Source organism: Phyllobates terribilis, unplaced genomic scaffold, assembly GCF_046119375.1.
Source record: "Phyllobates terribilis strain yellow unplaced genomic scaffold, ASM4611937v1 Scaffold_9__5_contigs__length_417890890, whole genome shotgun sequence".
Lineage (NCBI taxonomy): Eukaryota > Metazoa > Chordata > Amphibia > Anura > Dendrobatidae > Phyllobates > Phyllobates terribilis.
In genome coordinates, this window is record NW_027362769.1 from 89733447 (window position 1) to 89748369 (window position 14923).

The 14923-nt window shown below is 42.6% G+C and overlaps 1 protein-coding gene across 3 annotated transcripts in view; it reads left to right on the top strand.

Moving 5' to 3' along the window:
* The window catches only part of CUNH21orf58 (chromosome unknown C21orf58 homolog), a 33931-nt gene that overhangs the window by 3219 nt on the left and 15789 nt on the right, over positions 1–14923 (top strand). For 2 of the 3 annotated variants that reach the window (XM_073646764.1, XM_073646763.1), the window contains exons 2-6: positions 2125–2194; positions 9281–9341; positions 12780–12853; positions 13039–13086; positions 13228–13410. In XM_073646764.1, coding sequence (XP_073502865.1) covers positions 2135–2194; positions 9281–9341; positions 12780–12853; positions 13039–13086; positions 13228–13410 — 426 coding nt within the window. In that variant the 5' untranslated portion in view covers positions 2125–2134. The remainder of the gene's footprint in view (positions 1–2124; positions 2195–9280; positions 9342–12779; positions 12854–13038; positions 13087–13227; positions 13411–14923) is intronic. The other variant, XM_073646765.1, reaches the window with a different exon arrangement.

A 14923-nucleotide genomic window follows, 5' to 3' on the forward strand; every position in this document is an offset into this window, starting at 1 on the left:
TTTGGAGTGTGGGTGGAAACTGGAGAACCCGAAGGAAACCCATGCAAACAAGAACATACAGACTCTTTGCAGATGTTATCCTTGGTGGAATTTGAACCCAGGACCCCAGTGCTTCTAAGCAACAGTGCTAATAACCACTGAGCCACTGTGTTGCCCACAATAAATGTGATACCTGCCGATCGCTGCAGGTCAGACTACCAGGGCCTCTGAATTGTCAAATTGTTAATGTAGTAATGGCCGCGCACCTCCGCTATGGTATGTTCACTGTCTATAGGACTGCTGAAATATTCAAGTACAGCGCTTAGCTATCTCCAACAATGAATGATGGTGCATATCTGGTGCCATAGGTGGGTTCATCATCAATCTGCAAATTATCCCTTAACATTGGAATAGGTGATAACTTGATAAGATGGGAATGACCATATAAAAGAAAGTTTAGTCTTTACACTGTGCACCATATTTTATCAAAATTTTAACAAATTCTACATTTACTTTATAGGAAGGAAGCTAAGGCAGTTAGGCTTGTTTCTGATAAACTTTTTGACTGTTGGCCAGCAGAATTATGATTGAAGGTCTGCATTATTAGGCTACATTCCCACGATGAGCTTTTGGTGCGTTTTTTACGTCACATATTTTTGATGCGTCACAACCACAGCGTCTTACAGTTCCAGCAAAGTGGATGGGATTTATAGAAATCTTATGCCCATTGTGCTTCTTTTTAACGCAACATGAACTGACCTGCGGTGCGTATTTCAAATCCACAGCATGTCAATTTCTCTTGTGGGTACACTGAATTTTCTGTGAGGATTTTTCCCAGACATTTGTATTAGATGCAGAAATTCCGCAGATAAAAAACACACATGCATTTTAAGTGCATTTCCAAGGCAGAAACGCATCAAAAACACAGGTGATTCACACCTAATTACGTCATTAAAGTTTTATCAAAGCTAAATACCCGGAAGTATCAAAAAGAAAGAGGCCGTACCTAAAGCATGACACACCAAACAGAGACAAAAAACTCCAGCATCAAAAATGTGATAAAAATGCAAGTAACCTAATTTAAATAATAGGTGCAGAAATAAAAAATGCACCAAAAGCTCCTCGTGGGAACGTAGCTTAATACAAGCTGTATTAGTCCAAAATAAGTAATGAAGCAAATTTACATAGTAACTTAGAGAAGCAGTCAGCCTGTTTGTGTTGCCCTCTCTTGTCGGCAACACCTAAAACCGAGCAATTGTTAGGCTGTGTGCCCACGTAGCGTTTTTCAAGCGTATATGCTGCGGAATTTCCGCAGCGTAAACGCTTGAAAAACGCATGTAGATCCGCACCCCATGGTCCCCAATGGCATTTCGCAATGTCAATGCCCATGCTGCGGATTTTTCCGCAGCGTATATGCTGCGGTCAAAAATCCGCAGCATGTTCATTAATTTTGCGGAAGCGCAGCGGAATCAATGTGCGGATGGTACCCAAGTCTGGATGAGAGGAGACTCTCATCCAGACCTGGGTACCAAAGAACCTGTAAAAAAAAGAATAAAATAAAGTTTATACTTATCTTCTGATGTTTTCCCTCCGTCGCGCTGTTGTCTGAAGGACCTGCCACGTCATTGAGTCATGTGACCCACCACATGACTCAATGACGTCACCGCAGGTCCTGCACACAACAGCGTGAGCCGCTCAAGCCTCCGGACGGGGCAGAGAATGCATCAGAAGGTGAGTATAAAGTTTATTTTTTTATTTTTTACCATTCTGAACAAGTTGTCAAGCACTTTTCCAAGTGATGCTTGGAGAAGTGCTTGATAACCCGCATGCGGAAATACATGCAAAGACGCCTCACAAACGCTTCTACCTGGCGGGAAAACCGCATGTAATATCCGCATGCGATTTTCCCGCCAGGGAGAAGCGTAAAAAATATGCTTCAGGTCCGCAACGTGGGCACATAGCCTTATTCTACGACAAGGCAGTTCACAGATAAGTGCTCTAATTTTGGGGGTGCAGTGGGTAAGTGCATAATTTAGTTATCAATGTCGTTTTATCCTCATTGATATAATTACCGCGCCTACATATTATCTCAGTAGACATATTCCATATCGGTTTAATACAAATTCTGTAACATATTTTTCATAGACACCCAAACATGGCAGACCCCTCCTTGGTGGATCATATGACTAGACTAAAACTAAGACTTTTGGAAAAGGTAAGGTAACGCATTGAATGTGTCGTACTATCTATATCTAAGACTTCTCATTTTTTTCCCACTGATACCTCACAGGACAGACCCAGGTGATGGCCGGGCCTCACCATCTGTGGTCAAAGATTGTGTCAGAATTGAAACTATTTCTCAAATTACATTTTATCAGGTCTCCTAGACTCTAAGGCCACGTGCACATGTTGGTTATTTGAGAGTTTTTGACCTCAGTATTTGTACCCCAAAACCAGGAGTGGGTAATGAATACAGAAGTGGTGACGTGTTTCTATTATACTTTTCCTCTGATTGTTCCACGTCTGGTTTTGGCTTAAAATTACGGAGGTAAAATACTGACCAAATTCTAAACATGTGCATGTGGCCTTAGTTTGATGAGCACTGGTCGATATCTATTCGTATTCACCACTGTGTGTTAAAATAAAAAAAGCACTTTCTTTTTATATATAGAATATATGACAAAGTAAAATTTAATCTAGATTTTATAAACTGTTATTAGTACACTAAACTTGTGTTTATTGTATTAAAGGGGTTGTCCACTTCCTGGACAATCCCCTTTTAAATTTAAGGAGTCCCTCTTGTAAAATAAAAAAACTCACATGTTCACCTCCCGCACTGGCGCCGTTCCACGTGGTCACTATTGCACTGCTGCACTCTCACTTCTCCGCTGAGAAGGCCCCACATAGTCCTCCATTCAGATTAATGGGCCCTACATAGTCCTCCATACAGAATAATGACTCCACATAGTCCGCCATACAGAATAATAGGCCCCACATAGCCCTCCATACAGAATAATGGGCCCCACATAGTCCTCAATACAGTATAATGGCCCCACATAGCCCTCCATACAGTATAATAGCCCCACATAGTCCTCCATACAGTATAATGGCCCCATATAGTCCTCCATACAGTATAATGGCACCATATAGTCCTCCAAACAGTATAATGACCCCACATAGTCCTCCATACAGAATAATAGGCCCCACATAGCCCTCCATACAGTATAATGACCCCACATAGTCCTCCATACAGTATAATGGCCCCATATAGTCCTCCATACAGTATAATGGCCCCATATAGTCCTCCATACAGTATAATGGCCCCACATAGTCCTCCATACAGTATAATGACCCCACATAGTCCTCCATACAGAATAATAGGCCCCACATAGCCCTCCATACAGTATAATGGCCCCACATAGTCCTCCATACAGTATAATAGCCCCACATAGTCCTCCATACAGTATAATGGCCCCATATAGTCCTCCATACAGTATAATGGCACCATATAGTCCTCTATACAGTATAATGGGCCCACATAGGCCTCCATATAGAATGATGGGCCCCACATAGGCCTCCATACAGAATAATGGGCCCCACATAGTCATCCATACAGAATAATAGGCCCCATATAGTCCTCTTTACAGTATAATGGCCCCACATAGTCCTCCTTACAGTATAATGGCCCCACATAGTCTTCCATACAGTATAATGGGCCCCACATAGTCCTCTATACAGTATAATGACCCCACATAGTCCTCCATACAGAATAATGGGCCCCACATAGTCCTACATACAGTATAATGGGCCCCACATAGTCCTCCATACAGAATAATGGGCCACATAGTCCTCCATACAGTATAATGGCCCCACATAGTGCTCCATACAGTATAATGGCCCCACATAGTGCTCCATACAGTATAATGAGCCCCACATAGTGCTCCATACAGTATAATGAGCCCCACATAGTGCTCCATACAGAATAATGGCCACACATAGTCCTCCATACAGAATAATGACTCCAGGTAGTCCTACATAGAGTATAATGGGCCCCACATAGTCCTACATACAGTATAATGGGCCCCACATAGTCCTCCATACAGTATAATGGCCCCACATAGGCCTCCATACAGAATAATGGGCCCCACATAGTCCTCCATACAGAATAATGGGCCCCACATAGTCCTCCATACAGAATAATGGGCCCCACATAGTCCTCCATACAGAATAATGACTCCACATAGTCCTCCATACAGAATAATGGGCCCCACATAGTCCTCCATACAGAATAATGGGCCCCACATAGTCCTCCATACAGAATAATGGGCCCCACATAGTCCTCCATACAGAATAATGGCCCCACATAGTCCTTCATACAGAATAAGGGGCCCCACATAGTCCTCCATACAGTATAATGGCCCCACATAGTCCTCCATACAGTATAATGGGCCCCACATAGTCCTCCATACAGAATAATGGGCCCCACACAGTCCTCCATACAGAATAATGGGCCCCACATAGTCCTCCATACAGAATAATGGCCCCACATAGTCCTTCATACAGAATAAGGGGCCCCACATAGTCCTCCATACAGAATAATGACTCCACATAGTCCTTCATACAGAATAAGGGGCCCCACATAGTCCTCCGTACAGAATAATGACTCCACATAGTCCTTCATACAGAATAAGGGGCCCACATAGTCCTCCATACAGAATAATGGCCCCACATAGTCCTCCATACAGAATAATGGCCCCACATAGTCCTCCATACAGAATAATGACTCCACATAGTCCTCCATACAGAATAATGACTCTACATAGGGGTGGTGGTTCTGGTGTTGCGGGCCAAAAAAAAAAAACACCCTGTGGGCCAGATTTGGCATGTATGCTGTATGTCCTCTTTAAAAAGAATATGCAATGGTTCTGTAAGCTAGCAATTATTGTTTTTGTAATGGAACCTGTCATTAGATTTATTCTTGCATGTCACCATGAATCACAGACTAGCTGTGCAATTGCAGACAGGTGTGTTTTATTCTGAAACCATAGAAACAGATCTGACTAGTTCGGTGCGGCCCCCGGATGGCTTTTCTCTCCTCTGGGTAATTTACAGGTCTCTCCCATGTGTATAAATAGGGAGAGACCTGTCAGTCACCTCGAGCAGGGCAGGGAGAATTTGGCCAGGGATTGCATCGGACTAGTCAGGTCTCTCCCTATAGTCCCCAACCAGCTTTTCAAACTAGGGCTATGTTCACACATTGCATTTTTGCTGAGGATTTTTTTTGCTGTGGTTTTTTTTATGCAAATTTAAATCGGCATTTTACAGTACCAGCAAAAGCTATGATACTTTAGAAATCTCATGCACACACATTTTTTTTTCCTGACTGAAACTGCTGTGTTTTTGAAAACTGACGCATGTTACTTCTTTCAGCATTTTTTCATCCATAGAAAGCACTGAGTAAGTGCAAAAACGCATACAAAAAAAAAGCAGGTATCATATTTTTCTGCGTTTTTAGAGAAAAAAAATTCAGGTACAGCAGTATGTAAAACACATGTAATTTTGTGATTTTCCCAAGTTTAACCCCTTTACGATGTGGTACATAATAGTACACATCACGTCGTAACCCCCGGTTCAGCGCGGGCTCCGGCTCTAAGCCCGCACTGAACCGGGCACATGTCAGCTGATTTATACAGCTGTCATGTGCCTGCAACAGCCGCGGGTGGAATCGCAATCCACCCGCGGCTGTGAACTAGTTAAATGCCGCTGTCAATCTCTGACAGCGGCATTTAACAGCGCCACACTGGAAGCGCGGCATTAGCCCCGCCCATCGGTGACCCCGTCACGTAATTGCGGGTCACCGATGGGTTGGCATGACAACTCAGGGTCTGCAGCAGACCCCTGTAGTTGTCATGTCCTGATTGCTATGCGCGCCACCCAGTGGTCGTCGTTCATAGCAAGTGAGCAAATCTGCTACATACAGTGCCTACAAGTAGTATTCAACCCCCTGCAGATTTAGCTGGTTGACACATGTGGAATTAACTTGGCATTGTGACATTTGTACTGTAGATCAGCCTGGAAGTGGGAAATGCACTGCAGCAAATTTTTTATTTTTTTTTTTTAAACGTAAAAAGTTAATTCAGAGTGTCATTTATTATTCAAACCCTCAAACCACAAGAATTCTGTTTGGTCCCCCTAAAGTATTAAGAAGTAGTTCAGGCACCAAGAATAATGAACTTCACATGTGTGGATTAAAGATCTCTTTTGCCAGCCTTTTCTGACTATTTAAGACCCTCCCCAAACTTGTGAACAGCACTCAGACATGGTCAACATGGGAAAGACAAAGGAGGATTCCAAGGCCATCAGAGACAAGATCGTGGAGGGTCACAAGGCTGGCAAGGGGTCCAAAACCCTTTCCAAGGAGTTGGGCCTACCTGTCTCCACTGTTGGGAGCATCATCCATAAGTGGAAGGCTTATGGAACTACTGTTAGCCTTCCACGGCCAGGACAGCCTTTGAAAGTGTCCTCCCGTGCCGAGGCCAGGCTTGTCCGAAGAGTCAAGGCTAACCCAAGGACAACAAGGAAGGAGCTCCGGGAAGATCTCATGGCAGTGGGGACTTTGGTTTCAGTCAATACCATAAGTAACGTACTCCACCACAATGGTCTCCGTTCCAGACGAGCCCGTAAGGTACCTTTACTTTCAAAGCGTCATGTCAAGGCTTGTCTACAGTTTGCTCATGATCACTTGGAGGACTCTGAGACAGACTGGTTCAAGGTTCTATGGTCTGATGAGACCAAGATCGAGATCTTTGGTGCCAACCACACATGTGACGTTTGGAGACTGGATGGCACTGCATACGACCCCAAGAATACCATCCCTACAGTCAAGCATGGTGGTGGCAGCATCATGCTGTGGGGCTGTTTCTCTGCCAAGGGGCCTGGCCATCTGGTCCGCATCCATGGGAAGATGGATAGCACGGCCTACCTGGAGATTTTGGCCAAAAACCTCCGCTCCTCCATCAAGGATCTTAAGATGGGTCGTAATTTCATCTTCCAACAAGACAACGACCCAAAGCACACAGCCAAGAAAACCAAGGCCTGGTTCAATAGGGAAAAAGTCAAGGTGTTGGAGTGGCCTAGTCAGTCTCCTGACCTTAACCCAATTGAAAACTTGTGGAAGGAGCTCAAGAATAAAGTCCACATGAGACACCCAAAGAACCTAGATAACTTGGAGAAGATCTGCATGGAGGAGTGGGCCAAGATAACTCCACAGACCTGTGCCGGCCTGATCAGGTCTTATAAAAGACGATTATTAGCTGTAATTGCAAACAAGGGTTATTCCACAAAATATTAAACATAGGTGTTGTATAATAATTGACCCACACTTTTATGTTTAAAATTTAATAAAATTCAACTGAGCAACATAACTTTTTGGTTTGTAAGATTTATGCTTCTGTTCATAAAACCTACTCTCGTTTGCAGTTTGAAGGCTCTAACTTATTTGCATCTTATCAAACCAGCTAAATCTGCAGGGGGTTGAATACTACTTGTAGGCACTGTATAGGCTATCTGCTCATCGCCGGTATGTAGCAGAGCCGATCAGGCAAGTGCTGCTTCTAGTCTCCCATGGAGACTATTGAAGCATGCAGAAAGTAAAAAAAATGATTTTAAAAATATTAAAAAAATAAAAAATATATAAAAGTTTAAATCACCCCCTTTCAAAATAAAACAATAAAGAAAAACCCCACATACACATATTTGGTATCGCCGCTCTCCGAATCGCCCAATCTATTAATATAAAAAAATAATTAATCCAATCGGTAAACGGCATAACAAGAAAAAAATTCAAAATGCCAGAATTATGTTTTTTTGGTCGCCGCAACATTGCAATAAAATGCAATAACGGGCGATCAAAACATCGGATCTACCCCAAAATGGTATCAATAAAAGTGTAAGCTCCGCACGCAAAAAATAAGCTCTCACCCAGCCCCAGATCTCGAAAAATGGAGACGCTAAGGGTCTCGGAAAATGGCGTGTTTTTTTTTTTAAAAGAACCTATACATGTTCGGCGTGTAAGAACTCATAATAACCTGGAGAATAATAATGGCAGGTCAGTTTTAGCATTCAGTAAACGTGGTAAAAAAAAAAATAGAATTGCACTTTTTTTGCAATTTCACCGCACTTGGAATTTTTTCTCCATTTTCCAGTACACTATATGGTAAAACCAGTGATGATGTTCAAAAGTACAACTCGTCCCGCAAAAAAATAAGCCCTCACATGGCCATATTGACAGAAAAATAAAAAAGTTATGGCTCTGGGAAAAAGGGGAACAAAAACGAAAAAATGCTCCGGTCATTAAGGGGTTAAACCATAATGTCTTGGTGTACTCACATTAGCATGGCAGTTAGGATTAGTACAGTTTAATTAAATTAGTGATGTGTGCAAAGTAAACATTGGCCCACCAAGGAGTGAAATTGAACAATGCCTGACTAACTCAAGGGCCGACCAAAGTGTGAACGTAAACATTGTCCTACAAACTCAATGCTCTGCCAATGTCTTAGGTAAACTATTCCTGACCAATTCACCTCCCCCTGCTGTTACATTTGTAATTGTGTAATTTTTCATGAACTAAGTTGAACTTTTTTTGTTCAGAATAGTCATTATTTTTTCAGACATAAAAATCTTTTTCCACTAAATGATTTGATTAAATTGCCCTTTTTTCCAAAAGTGGTTTTATTGTTTCACATAAGTCTTGCATTGGTGTGACCTGTGTTCATGCTTCTGTGGTGGAAGCAAAGCTGAACATTGGGATCCTGAAAAATACAGCAAAAAAAAAACACTTTTGGAAGCAGCTTATTTCCTGTCAAGAGAGCAGGTTTTGTCTGCAGAAAAAAATCTACAACGTGTGAACATTGCCTATATATTTTCTCTGAAACGCAATGACGCAGTGTGGCTCTGATTCACACTACCTGTGGTTTGGGGAGTATAAACCTAGTGATAGATTCCCTTTAATTTGATTGATGTGTTTCTTATTTGGAAGATTGATGTAGCACATTCTAGAAATATTGACATTATTGTACACACATATTGTTCAAAATGCACACTTTACATCAACATATTATCCTAGAATATGTATAAATCCATGGTAAAGTATGTTGGAAGTAACCTCATGCTAAGTCAGCCTATAATTATTTTTTTATATAAATGTAAGAAAACAGTAAAACACATTTTAGCTCTGTATTGTTGTTTCTGAATTAAAAAAAAACAAACAAAACAAAACAAAATTTTTATCTTGTCATTATAGAGATTAGAAAATGAGCGTGAGATTGCGGATGATGCATCTGATGCGGAGCCAGTGACTGCAAGTAAGAATTCAGAGCAAATTTACTTAGCTTCTTTTTCACAGAGTATAGGTTTGGCGGTTGCATGATGTGAACTTGGGCCGTCGGTGACATCTTGATACCAACAGATCAGGAGCTACAGGTGGAAAATTCTATTTACCTGATCATGAGAATTGTTGGAGTCTATTGGAAGGCCATCATGTAGGTCGCCCGTGGTGCAGAGTGTACAACTGCAGCACTAAAGAACAACATCTCAAACAACTAATCAAAGTTTTGACAAACTTTATCATTAATAGGTCATCTGCAAAAAAGAGGCCCAATAAGGGTCAATAACTAGGGTAAACTGTCTAAGCCCAGTTTTATGTCAGGGGAGGGTCACACAACTGTCTTCTCCACATCTGAAAAGAATGGTCCGATTATTCTGATCAGACTTTGATCAAAGTGGCATCAATTTTTCTCAGGCGTGAAGAGAAAATAAAAAAAAAAAGTGGTCCAATTTTTTTCATGGACCCATGGACTTGCTTTGCCGATTTTGATCCGATGCACGCATCAAAATCGGACATGCCTCCGATTTTTCAGCAGACCACTTGGTCAGAGGAAAAAGATTGAAAATGTCCGCAGCCCCATAGAAAATTATAGATAGGGTGCTATCTATGAAAACCATGGATAGCTTTTGTATGACAAAATCAGTCTTGTTCACGAGCCGTAATAGTTAGGCTATGTGCGCACGTTCAGGATTTGAAGCAGAAATTTCTGCAGCGTTTCTGTATCTCCTTGGCAGGAAAACCTCCGCTGAAAAAACGTGCGGTTTTGCAGCGTTTTTGATGCGTTTTTTTAAGCGGTTTTGTACCTCAATGAATGCTTTTTGGAGCTAAATAAAGTTATTTTGGTGGGACATTGCTTTAACCCTTAGATTACCATCAGAATTGGGGTGAGTATATTGGTTAATTTAAATGATTGAAGAATTTGTCTGTTGTATTTCAAATAAAGTGTTTACTCTGTGTCTGTGTGTTTATTTAACTCTTTACTTTAATTAGGTTTGGTGATGAAAGGGTCTGATTGACACCTTGTCATCACCAAACAAAAGAGCTAGGTGTCAGCTAATCCCATTCACCCAATCTTCATTAGCATTTCCATTCATGTAATTTATGGGGCAGCTGTGAGCTGCTATTTTTAGCCTAGGAAGGTGCCATTAGGCAAACATGGTCCCTGGCTATTATTAACAGCTCACATCTGTTTCGTTAGCCGCTACGTCCCCACGAACAGCAACAAGCAGCGCTTTGGACGCAGCGTATTTTTGCTGCGTTCTAATGCCGCACTTTTGTTGTCGGTACATGTAAATCCACTGCATATAATGACACTTCAATCGGTCAAAGTCTGCAGCGGAGACTGGACTGTGCGCTACGGAAATTGACATGCTGCGGGTTAGTTTGGGTACATGCCCACGATCAGGAGCCGCTGCAGGTTTGATGCTGTGTGTTTATACAGCATCAAACCCGCAGCGTCCAGATGTTACAGAATAGTGGATGGGATTTCTAAAAATCACATGTCCACTATGCGTGCATCAGAGGCTGCAAATCACCCATGGACACACGGCGTGTCTTTCAGGACCGCAGCATGTCAATTTCTCTTGCGGAGTTGCTAGTCTCCGCAACAGAAATTTGAGCACTAGAAAGTATTGAATGCGATAAATCCGCATGGTTCAGTGAACACATGGGGATTTACCTGAGTTCAATAGAATGCAGCATTTTGGATGCAGCAAAAATATGCGTCCAAAGCGCTGCTACATCCGGATCGTGGGCACAGAGTGTAAAATTAAAAAAAAAAATGTTGTGGGCTCCCGCGTCATTTTTACAACTAGCAGAGGGAAAGCCGACCGCTGGGGGCTGATATTAGTAGCCGGGGAAGGGGCCATTAGCCAAAAGTGTTCCCTGGCTATTGATATCAGCCCACAGTTGTTTGCTTAGCCTTTACTGGCTAGATTATAGGGGGACCCCCCAAAAAATGATGTTGGGTCCCCCTATAAAATCTAACCAGAAAAGGCTAAACAGACAGCTGAGGGCTGATAGTAATAGCCAGGGAAGGGACCATGAATACTAGCCCCCTCCGCGGCTAATAATATCACCCCTCAGCAGTCCCAGAAATGGCACATCCATAAGATGTGCCAAATCTGGCACTTAGCCTCCGCTCTTCCCACTGCCCTGTAGCGGTGGTGAGTGGGGTAATGGGGTTCATGTCAGCCTTGTATTGGCGGCTGACGTGAAGCCCAGGTTAGTAATGGAGAGCATCTATAAGACACCCCTATTACTGACCGCGTAGTAAAGTTGTCGCTGCTTTTTCAATAAATACACGGCCAGAATAAAGTATTTTAATGAAATAAAAAACACACGGTTTTAAAAATTTTTTTTATTGTACACTCAGTCCCCGATGCCTTTGTCTCCTGAAAAAAAGTAAAATAAAAAACAACCATATCCCTCACCTGTACTCCGTCACGATGTAGTCCACGATAACCGACATCACAATTGTCCGGGTCACTTCTACAGCAGTGACATCAGAAATCACTGATGTCACTGCTGTAGAAGACAGCAATGTACACTGACAGGGGTGTAAAATCACTCCTGTCAGTGTACATGCTGCTGCAGGAGTGAGGTCACTGGGGTTCATCAGCTGAAGATCAGTTGATCAGCCCCAGTGAACTCAGCACCAGTACTGGTGGGAACATTCTTCAGAATGTTTCCACGCAGCACCGATGCCATAAAGTGAGGTCACGTGAGCTCTCAGCTGATCTTCAGCTGAGACCTCACGTGACCACAGGTCCTGGCAGCACAGTACACTGCTGGGAGTGAGCACACTCCCGGCAGTGTACCGTTGGCCTGAAGATATCGCCAGGGGACATCGCGAGGATTGGGGGCCGCCGGACAGGTGAGAATAAGGTTTTTTTGTTTTACCGCGCGCAGTCCCAGCTCGGCTGAGGAGACTACTAATCCCCTCAGCTGCGCCGCTCTTGCAGTTATCAGCGGGAGCGGCGGTTGGATGAGGGGAGTAGTAGTCCTCCTCTGCCAACCCGAGTACCACTCGCAGCATTTCCGCAGCGTTTCACAGCCCACTGACTTTAATTGAAACGCAGCAATTCCGCAGGTATAAATATTATACCTGCGGATTTGCTGCGGTTCAATTAAAGTCAATGGGTGAGAAACCCTGCATATAAAGGACATGCTACGTTTTTTTCCCGCAATGGCGATCCTGAGTGGAAATTTCCGCATCTGCATCATTGCAATAGCTGGCAGACCAATTATCAAGCGTTTTCGCAGGGAAAAAACACTGCAAAAAATGCATCAAAAAACGCTACGTATGCACTTAAATATATTCTTTGTGTTGAAGCTCTTGAGCAAAACATCTGGCACTTCTGTAGCAAGTCAAGAATGATTTACTAGATCATGATTAGGCTTTGTTTATTTTCAGGGAGCTATGATGGTCAGGAAGAGGCTTTACAGTCTGCACTGCGCCGGAGAAAGGATCTGTTGCACAAATTAAGAGTAAGTCAAATATATCTCTGGACTCAAAATGTAAAACATTTTCAGGGAGTCTGTCAGCAAAAAAATTACTATTCAAACTAAGCAGAGGTTGTGAAGTGTCGCCTTGGTGTGGCTGAGCAGTTCAGTGCATAGTCCTACCTTTTGTTTTGCATTTATCAGTGTCCCTCTCTTTCTTTGATTGACAGCTCTGTCTTTATAGGAGCCAAAGGAAGGTGGAAATGGATGGAGAACAAGTAGGTGCACTGAACAATTTGGTCTGGGAAGGATGCACCAAGTGCTTGGTTTGAGCAGTCATTTTATGCTGATAGACTCCCATTAATATATTGTCCCTTTACAGATATCACTTATTATGATTCTTAACCTTTTAATCATAGGAGCAACAACTTCTAGAGGAGATAGCCCGGCCTCATACCTGGGAAAGGACGCGCAGGAAAAAGGTCAATGTAGAACAAGTTCCCCCCTTACATGTGTATCACACAGCGGCTCCTCCAGAACCACCTGTGCGCTATTATCCTCCACCACCTCCACCTGAACCTCCGAGGATTATCCAGCAGCAGGTATGCTCTGAAATAGTGCACTGGAGACTAATTAGTTTTTTTTCACTTCTATTTATTTAGTTCATTACAATAAAAATAATAATAGTGTAATACCTCCTTACTTTTACAAATATTGCAAAGCTGATCTGCCTTCTTAATAATCTCCCCTATGTAAAGGCTAGCATATTACAACTATAGATCCTTACTTCTAGTGGCCAAAAAAACAGTTTTACTATTTAAGGACTTGGAGCACAGAGAGAATATATTGGACACAATTAATGAGTCTGGTTCATGAGCAGAGCGCTCCCATGCCTGTCCATTGGGGGCCGTGAATGGTGGGCTGCTGTGTGTCTGTGCCTATTTACTGCAGAGAGTGGGGGAGACACTATCCTCATGAAAACACCATAAGCCATGCATCCAGTGTATTCTTCCGGTGACCCTAGTAGCCTAACAGCTCAACATTTTTGAGAGATTTCCGCTACTAACTGTATTGACAGGTGGCTGTAATAGGCTGCCCATAGAAAGAGTAGCTTATTAATGTGTTTTTTTTTCAGTTTCATAAACTCCCTGTGACCAGGCTGAAGTTTGTTTTAGAAAATAAAATATTCTCTATTCACCTTCCCTGGGTCCAACACTGAGACTATGCCGCTGTTCCCAATGTATTATTGTCTGCGGTTCTGACGTCAAGTTGACAGCATTGTAGCCAATCAGTGAGCTCTGCCCAAGTTGACGACACTAGTCGCATTGGCTGCAGCAATGTTTAAGGGACGTCAGGACTGTAGACTATAATAGACATCAACAGCAGTGCCGCAGACTCCGCGATGGACCAGGGGAGGATGAGAAAATAAAAAAATAAAAATTGTTATTTAAACAAACAAAAGCCAGTGTACAGGGGTTTTCTGAAACTCAAAATCCCCCTTAGGCCACGGCCCCACTATCGGTATTTGGTCAGTATTTTTTCTCAGGAATGGGAGTCAAAACCAGGAGTGGGTGATAAATGTAGAATTGGTGACTTGTTTCTATTATACCTTTTCTCTGATTGTTCCTCACCTGGTTTTGGCTCCCACTCCTGAGAAAAAATACTGACTGAATACTGACCAAATACTGATAGTGGGGCCGTGGCCTAAAGCAGACCTATCTGCTTTAATAGTGCACATGACATTATGCTTAATGGAGAAGCAACTTTTATCCTTTTAACTACAACTTATTTGTCAGTTTCCCATGTCATAATAGAAATGTAACAAGTTCTATAAAATAATACAAATTCTCCATTCTGGGTCATATAGAGGAACCAAAGAGCCCCCTTTATTACGGCTATATATCGTATTATGCCATATGAGAACCATGAGAGACCTGGTAAAGTCAGTAGGTGCCATCAGTGTCCGGCTCGGGCCATATTTGCACATGCTGAAGCCTGCTCTCTTTTCTTGAGGTGTCTGCACTAAAATGCACAATGGCAATCAGTCTGTTTTTTTTTTGCATTTTTGTTAATATCTTGTGCCCCCCCCTTTTATGCAGTGTTATTTTTATTTTA